This window comes from Dendrobium catenatum, unplaced genomic scaffold (assembly GCF_001605985.2).
Source record: "Dendrobium catenatum unplaced genomic scaffold, ASM160598v2 fragScaff_scaffold_1102, whole genome shotgun sequence".
NCBI classification, from domain to species: domain Eukaryota; kingdom Viridiplantae; phylum Streptophyta; class Magnoliopsida; order Asparagales; family Orchidaceae; genus Dendrobium; species Dendrobium catenatum.
Genome location: NW_021319564.1, coordinates 175,468 through 184,984, shown reverse-complemented (window position 1 = coordinate 184,984; position 9,517 = coordinate 175,468). Strand labels below are relative to the sequence as shown.

The 9,517-nt window shown below is 35.6% G+C and overlaps 1 protein-coding gene across 2 annotated transcripts in view; it reads right to left on the bottom strand.

The window, feature by feature from the left end:
- Positions 1 to 4,993: 4,993 nt before the first annotated feature.
- The window catches only part of LOC110100300 (gamma carbonic anhydrase-like 2, mitochondrial), a 24,993-nt gene continuing 20,469 nt past the window's right edge, over positions 4,994 to 9,517 (bottom strand). The window contains exon 2 of one of the 2 annotated variants that reach the window (XM_020827740.2): positions 4,994 to 5,127. In XM_020827740.2, coding sequence (XP_020683399.1) covers positions 5,099 to 5,127 — 29 coding nt within the window. In that variant the 3' untranslated portion in view covers positions 4,994 to 5,098. Of the gene's footprint in view, positions 5,128 to 6,604; positions 6,727 to 9,517 lie in introns of those variants that run through there. The other variant, XM_028698524.1, reaches the window with a different exon arrangement.

The following is a 9,517-nucleotide window of genomic DNA, read 5'->3' as shown; positions in this document are numbered from 1 at the left end:
TTGACCGTATCATTACATATATTGAGCATATCTCCTTGGCCGTATCATTACGTACATTGAGCATGTCAGCCTACTCATCACAATTTTCTTGTGTGTATGTATGGGAGGCATCATTGTCTGCATGTAATTAAACTACGAATTCCTTTCGTTGTTTGCGAAGCTCAATATACTTTTTTTGTATTTTGACATTTATTGTAAGGATGTTATTCATTGGACATCCTCAATAATCATTGTTGATTATAGCTTGCAATGTTGAATATGCTCGCTCGTATTCTGGTGTAGGTTGTAGGGCACTGCTACATTCATCACTAACCCCTTTATGCTCATTGGCTAGTGATATACATTTGTCCACTAACTAATGTTGGCTGAAGGGATGATGTAGCGTTCGTTGCATGTCGACTTCCTTCGCCTGTAGGGGACTCGTGCATTTGATAAGTGCTTGACTATTTAGGGTGTCTTTGTAATCAATACATGTCCATTGTCGTCATTTGCATGAGCTCTAGCGTATCTACTTGCATATTGGTATGTTCATATATAATTAAGTGACATTAATTGCATAAGATGATATATTTATTCGAACTTTTCAAACACATCTTAGTTGACAATTCATCGTATATTGAGTCCCATTGTTGCTTGTAGGGTTTAATGGATTTGGTCGTATGTCGATATTGAATGCAGATGTCATTGCATTCATTGCACCTCCCTATGTCCATTGCAATCCAACTATATGAAATTTCATCATTGCTTGTAAGTGAGTTGTATTTACAATAATACTTTGGCATATGCTTGTAGGATGACAATCAGGACTGTTGTCTATAGGCGAGTTGACATATTTGCCTGCAAACCAATTGGACTCAATGGCAAAGTGGTCGCTTTCCTTCTTTAACACTTTCTCATTCAATCTGTAGACACATCGCATTCCTTACATGTTATGCAGTATCATTTGTAGAGTTCAACGCGCTTGCTTATATTGCTAGTTAAAACTTTGCTTGCAATTATTCAAATGTTGCAGGTTAATTAATCTTTATTGTCATTTACAGTCATCCACGAACATTCACAAGCTTCCTGTAGCTACTTGTAAGTGAACTATTGTGTGTGTGGTAGGTTCATGTCCTTGCTTGTAGGTGCATTATTTTGTTCATTACAAGTCCTCAGCATACACTTGTATGTGAATGGTCACGATCATTGCATGTTCCTTATAGTTCTTATGTGAATGGTCACTTATAAGAAGATTATTGTGCACATTACAAGTCCTTTGCTCGTGAGCGAGATATCATATTCATTACAAGTCAATTATTCATTGATTTTCATTTGAATATTAGAGCCATTAATTAGCATTTACATTTTAATGTGAATTTGCATTATTCTTTATTTAATGTCTGATCACCTATATGTGTTCAAATTCAACTTCAGTTCATCATCATTTGTTCAATATTAGGTCCCCTGTTGTCCAATTTTAGGTCCCCTGTTAGCGAAAAATTCGGCAGCCTCCCCATGTGTGTCTCCTGTTTAGAGGAAATCTAAGAGCCTGAGCCTTCCCACCACGGCACCACGCTATGAAGAGCGTGTATGAGTCTTCGAAGTACCTATTTCGAAATACGCAATTGCTTTCCCCACAATCTGTTGCAGATCTGTTTTCATGATTTATGATTTTGATGATAGCAAACACTTTTATTTCTCTACGACGGCCTTATTTACTGACATTTCAGGTCCACACGATCAGAATGCAATTTGGAACCAGCTCAAGATTGGGTAGACTAGGTCTGAGTCAGTTTGTATACTTTTTCCTTTCTTGAGTCTATTGTATTTAGTGTGGCTCCTGATACTTTGTAACTTGGAAGATTTCTGACTGTTCCCTAAAGTTTACTGTTTTTGGTAACATCGTCCGGGACGATTTTATATCGTCCTGGACGATCAGATCAAAAACAGAAACCCTAATTAGGGCATCCTCATTAAAGCAGCCGTCATTATGCAAAACACATCGTCCTGGACAATTTTGTATCGGCCAGGACGATATGCTCAAAACAGAAAGAATCTACCGCCAGATCTACTTAGGAATTACTTATTTTTGGACATCGTCCAAGACTATAAAATATCGTCCAGGACGATCCAGGGCAATTTTTCCAAAAGAAAAGCAATTATGACTTGATTGCATGATCAAATCATCCTGAACGATGGCAAAATCGTCCAGGCCGATACGCTGGACGATTGGACATCAGACAGCTATTTTTCAGGGCGATGTTCAGGATGATATTCCACGATTTGTTCTGGTCGTCCAGAACGATATATTATCATCCGAGACGATATGAACAAATTTCTTCTGATCGTCTCAAATCGTCCCGACTGATTGGGCTTAAATTGCACTGATCGTACAGAACGATATTAGTATTGTTTTGGACGATAATGTCGGCAACTTCCATTAATGAGCTCGTTTTGAGATCTTCTATTTAAGCTATGACATGACACTTGGTAAGTGCCTTTGGCAGCCATTGTAACTTCGTTCTTTTGGGGGAAACTTGAAGAGAGAGCTTGAAAGGGAGTGAGAAAATGGTGGAGTTTGAGAGAGGGAGAAGATCCTGTGAGGGGGGACTCAAGGGAGTGTGGAGGGGGTTCCACAGGGTTGCTCCGGCAAGCTCGCACCTGAATACCGTCGGATTCAAGGCTTGTCTCGAGGAAAGTTCACCAAAGAAGAAGATCTCTTTGGTGTCAAAAGACCCGGCGACTCCGCCGCACCGGGGAAGGTGGAAGTCATTTTGTAAGGGCTTCTCCGTCTAGCTGTGGGGGCAAAAGGAGAGACACTTAGTTTAGTGCAATACTTAGAGGGTGCCTCCAAGGAGTGGATGTAGGTCAAGGTTTGACCGAACCACTATAAATCTGGTGTGTTCTTTCCTTTATTAATTCCGCATTTAATTTCCGCATTTGGTTTTCTTTTTGGTGACATTGGTTTTGATTTGTGTTTTAATTGAAAGAATTTTTTTTTTACCAATTCACCTCTCTCTCTTAATTAGCTTTGAGTAAGTTCATAGGGCCTAACATCCCAAACGAACTTTCAAGTGGTATCAGAGCACTTTCTAGTGTCATCTGAACACTTTCACAATCACTGATGCGCATACGGGTACTTAGAGTCGTCTCTTCCATGCTAGAAAGAGGATGTACATGGTCTACCGACCACACCGCAAGCGTCGCACTGGGTTTCCTCCCACCACGCTACGAAGAGCATATATAAGAGGTCCTCTGACGTGCAACGAATGTCGAATGCGAGATTTGATAGCTTTTTGGTTTAGGGACATTATACCTGAGCGAGGTGATCAACGGCGGTGTCGGCGAAATGCAGACTATATAAATCTTTTTTTTTATTCTTTTCTCTACCTTTTTTATTCTTTCTTTTTTCTTCCTTCTTTTTTGAAATTTCTTCTTCTCTTTTTTTTTTTATCTTTTTACTTCTCTTTTTTTAATAATAACAAATAATATTAATTAATAATAATATAAAAACAAACCGTTGATGTGTGGTTTCGATTAGGTTGGATATAGTTGAAGTGAGGATTAGGCTTGCTGATTAGAGGTGATTGTGAGGAGATTAGCACAATCAATCGTGTGGGGGCTTGATTTGAGAATAGGAATGATCGATTGGAAGCAGGAGATTGATGTTGGCTTGCAAAAGCAATCGAAAGCAAATAGAAGCAGGACGTGTCGAATGGATGTGGTTAGGCTGAAAGAGGATACTCGAGTACAGGTAAGGGAATCGGTTGAATGTTCGAATAGAAGGCGAGTAGGGGCATTGGGTATGAGGTGAATCGGCATATTAGAGGGGATTTCAGATGGGATCAATTATGGAGATGTGATTGCTATAGGGAAAAAGAGAAAGTGGCTTAGAAGTACAAGATCGATGGGATCACGGTGCTGGAGGCGGGATCTGGGGCGAGCTTGGCAACTGGATTGGCAGATGCGAGCTATATGACTCGGAGCAGGAGGAAGTGAGTTGCAGCTGGTGGATTGTGGAGGCCTGTCGAGCAGGTCAACTGAGCGTCGAGCATGGACTGGACAGAGCCCGTGCGGCTTGGTCGACGAGATTAAGGTAGAAGTGTTGGAATCACGTGGAAGCGGGCAAGGGCCAAAGTAGAGAGATGAAATGGGTGGAGTCTTGCGGCTGTGGAGGTTTGGTTCGGCTGAATGTTCAAACAGGAGGATCGCAGCTGGCTGTGGGGTGTACGAGAGGAAGAAGAGGTAGCTCGGCTCTGGAGTTCGGCTGTATGAGGAAGAGAGGGAGTGCGTGTGCGCAAGAAAGTTAACAATAGTGCCTCGTCTTAGTTTTATTAATGTGAGGTGTTGAAGCTCAACGTTCCGTGTAGGAATTGCGGGAACAGACGCGAACAGCGTTGAATGCACCGTAATTCAGTAAGATTTCAGCAGCTTTTTGGGGGATTTGAACATGCAAATTTCTAAAAAGGAAACTCCTAGAGGAAGCAAAGTTTAATCAACATATCAAAGAACTCATTCAAGATAATTTCCTTCAAGAAAATACAAAATTCAAAATCCAACAATCTAGTTGAAATCAAAAGTATAGGAATAATCTTTAAGCCATTTGAATTAATCTTATCAAAGAGATTGTATGTCAATATAATAAACAAATCATTTATTTAATTTGTCAGTTATCAAAAGAAAACTTTATGAAACTTAAAAATAACAATTTTATTTTATTTTTTTCATTTTCTCCTTTACTTCGAATTACTTAAAGTGCCATAATTAGGAATCATACAAGCAAATTATATTTTTCTTTACTTATCATATCATATTAGCATGCATCAGATTCTTACTGTTAACTTGAATAATTATAAATCTACTGAAGATTCAAATAAGAAATATGTTAAATTAAAATTAGGTGATAATGTAATAATTTGTCTAAACCTAGAAGCTTTCTTATTAGAATTCTAAAGAAACTAAATGCTATAAAAATGACGCCATAAGAAAATCATAAAAAGAATCCAAATAAATGCTTATAAGTTCGAAATCTCAAAATCAAATAAGGTAGCAGTCATGTTTCTAATATATTTGAGTAGACTTCATATCAATAACTATTAATCAGTGCCTTCACTTCTCTCTAACCATCAGCACAATTCTTAAGTTTTCCTGCCAAAAATATTTTCAAAACAATTAGTGGGAATGAAATCAAACTGACTAATGATGATTAATACCAATAATATCATACAATGTTAAATAACTGATTCATAGATAATTATATGATGATGAATTTTCTCTGCAAGAGGTGGAACAATTATGCCTAGAATAAATATAATTTGAATAAACCATCGAACACGAAGTTCTTCGAACTAAGCAAATTGATGTCAAGATATCTGCTTTGTGCAGTGGAGTTTGGAGGCTCCCGATTGGTGCTTCAGAGTCTTTTTTTCTACGACTGTTCCTTTGGCATAAGTTGGAACTTTAATAGTAGATTTCTGACAGTAGGATGGATTTGGTGATTTGAGGTTCCTCACTTAATTGGTTCAAGCAATGGGTTGGACCTATGGTGACCAAGTGGAATTTTGAGATTGTTTAGGTGCAGGATTTGCAGTATAAGATTTTTGGAAATTTTGGATTAAGGATTTCTAATTCTTTGTTGCGTGCAACATTTTGGATGGATAATTATTTAATAAGAGAAATCCAACGAGGCTCTGTGATTACATAAAGGGCATATGAGACATGTAAAATTGCCATTATTTTTCTGATTGGATACGCTATGCCTTCTAATCAACATCTTGAGCGAGCTAAATACTAGAATGATTTTAGAAGAGGTATCTCCTTGTACAAGGGGATGTATTATCTTAGTTATTTATTTATTTGCTATTCTAACTTGTTTTCTCTAAGATTTGTTTTTGTTTTGAGTCTAGGATTTATTTCAACATTGATACAATATGAAATTTAATGGGTGCAAGAAATTAAATTAGTTGCATGAGTTTTCATGCTTACGAATTTCAAAATGTTATTTCTAATAGAAAATTATAGATTTTTCATATGCACTGATTCTAGTCATACTTTTTGTTTTAAACTACACGTAAAAAACAATTCTTAAAACTAAAAGTTTATGATTATCAAAGTTAAGTGTGCTTTAAAGTTTGCATCTACTTCTAGATCTGCATTAGCAAATCCTAGACTCTAAGACATCATATACCATATTTGGTCACAAGGTTTCCTTTCTTTGGTATTAAGATTAAGCAGGAATTCTTATATTTTTACTCGCAGCGTCAAACTTTTTAAATATTAGATGGATAATCCCCTTTAATTTTCATAGCCCCAAAGCTATCCAGATACTAAATACAGGATCAAACCACATTGTCTTGCTGAACCGAAGCTATATAAGGGCAGCTTCCATTGCTTTTGAAGATTTAGGAAACAAATCAACCCAGCAATTCCAAAAACTCTAACTAGGATCTAGCCAATTTTTGTAGAAGATCCAAAAACAAAATATTCTACAATTTGGCACTGGCATGTTAGGCTTACCAACCACAATTTTCTGAGAAAATTTTACAGTCCTGCTTCAGTGTACTTAATGTTTAGACTTAAACAAATTGTAAGAAACTAATTTCCCTCTTTCCAAGTTATAGAAAGACAAATCATTTATGTTTCAAGTGAGAAAAGAGTTGCCATTGGCCAATGAAGAATATGAAGTCGGCAGCAACTGTAGTTGGGCATTCGCCATTGAAGAATATGAAGTCATAGATTGAGTTTTTCCTGCATTTGGATTTCAGCCAATTTTGGCGATCCAAATTCGTCAAAAAATAGGCATTTTAGGTATTCCAAATCCCCTACACAAATGCTTTGCATTTGATTTATTTCAAACCAAATGCTAAGAAAATCAAAATCCTTGCATGCTTTTATTTTACACTAATAATACTTGCAACTAATAGCCCTATACCCATTTCTATCATAAAATACATCTTACAAAATCCAAACATCAAAGTCACTAAGACCTTAACGAAACTCTTGGTAGCCATATAGTTATGACAGGTAAGAAAATAATAATCTTCCCCCTTTATGGAAGCAGCTTCTTGACTTATTTCATTCTTATAATTGTTCTCTAAGGAGAAGATAACCACATTCTTCAATGTGATTTAGGAAATTAGGTTCTTGAATTTATATCATGGTATTAGATTTTCAAGGTTGCGATCTTTAGATTACATGATTCCATGTTTAAAACAATTTGTATCTTAACCAAAGTTAGCAAGTGATTACATTTATGGAGACAGCCGCATTGTGATTAAATAATAAAGAACTCAGGTTACAGGTTTTGCTTCTCTATAGTACATTTTATTGCTAATTACTTTATCCATGCATGCATACAAGAAGCTGCTTAAAATGTTTTATTGAATGATTATCATTTCAATTCAAAATCGTGCTTAGTTGACGTTTACTTTTCTTCCAACGACTTATGCAGTAATACAATCCTATCATTATTTAGGCCCAAACTTGATGCCTAAGTTGCAAAATGTCTTAGATTTTACAAAATATAAAGACAATATAAATAGTCCATAAACTTCCATGCCAGTTTTTATGTAGAGGGACATGGATTAATTTTTAATAAAACAACAACAACAACAACAACAACATCAAGCCTTTATCCCACTACGTGGGGTCGGCTACACTCCTAACCGGGTCATCGCAAGGCCGCCGTTTTATGTGACCAAACCATCTAAGGCGACTTTCTCTAATCTTATCTTCTACTGGAGCTACTCCAACCTTTTCACGTATATGCTCATTTCGTATCCTATCTCTAAGGGTAAAGCCACTCATCCACCTGAGCATCCTCATCTCTGCCACACTTAACTTAGTATTATGCTTCTCTTTTAAAGGCCAACATTCAGCACCATAAAGCATTGCAGGCCTCACTACCATCTTATAGAATTTTCCCTTAAGTTTGAGGGGTACATTTCTATCACATAACAAGCCCGATGCATTCCTCCACTTCAACCATCCAACTTGAATTCTGCTGATAATATCCCCATCTATTTCACCATCACTCTGAACAATAGATCCAAGATATCTAAAACGTGTACTCTTATTAATGACTTGATCGCCCAAAGTCACAATCCCCTCACTAGGTCTATTACTACTAAAATTACACTCCATATATTCTGTTTTAGATCTACTCAAGCGAAAACCTTTAGACTCTAAGGTTGACCTCCATAATTCAAGTTTACCTTCAACCCCCTCTCTAGCTACTCCCTTCAATATAGGACATTAATGTTAATTCAAGCTCTTATATGAAAAAAGTTTCCCATAAGAATGGCATCAATAATGCGACAAATATGATATTGTAAAAATTTTTACTATCGGGATTAAATGAGGATTTATTATTGTTTCTTTTTGTTTAACTAATTTAGACTAACTTGCCAAGAATTAAGGTTTGCTTTTTACACCCATTCTCTTTATCATGGCCAAAATGGTCATAACTGGTGCAAGAAGAATTAATTTTCAAAAGTTATTTCAGACTCGTCCTCACTAAGGTTCAACACAAGGAAGGCCAAAAAGACCAAGAAGAATTAACTAATTTGGATTTGTGAGAGCCATGGCACCCATAGGCGATTTGACCCTTTAAGAACTCAAATTATTTGGGGAGTGTTTATTCCCATAGGAAAGGTTGATTTAACACTCGAAGAAGATAAATACAAATAAAAATAATTGATTTAACACTATACTTATTAATATTACAAAAATATTTCATAATTTTTAAATTTTTAATTGCCTTGATTTCCAATTTTTAGATTGATTATCAATAAAATAATTATGTGTAAATATCTTATCAAAGTGGTCACATGCTTAAATTATAATTATATAATTTAGATTCATTTTTAGTATGTTTATTTGAGCCTAAAGTTTCTATTTAATCCAATAAATATGATTAACATTTAATGTTAACTATTCGATTATAATCATTATTTTTAGCAAAAGAATTTGAGGTTGATTGCTATTTCATTTAATTCATTGATTTGTTTACATAAATTTTCATATAGAAAACCATATATTAAGCTAATAAAATCATTCAATTACGAATAAAATAAAATTTTTAATTTATTAATAACCCCTGACTATTCATCTATGTTGCACCGATACGGATACAGCGACACGGATACGACATGATACAGATACGGGACACGTCAATTCTTTAAAATAAATGATAAAGGGTACGGCGCGTATATGGCATTATAATATAAATCATACATAAAAATAAGGAAAGTAATCAAAACGTAATATTTGAAATGACAAAAAAATGAAAGCAACATCATTTGTAGCATTGTAGCTTATAATATCAAAATTAAAGTAAGTACTAAATGTCTAGTACAACAACAAAAACAAAAACAAAAACATAAATTGTCTAGCAAATGAAGTTTCAACTATTCAATAGAAGGATTGATAGGACTAGCTTCTTCAGTGGTTTGTCTTTGAACTTCTATATCATCTTCAATAAATATCATAGCTTCTAATGCAGGCTTATCAAGTGAAAGATTAGCAATTTCTAATATTC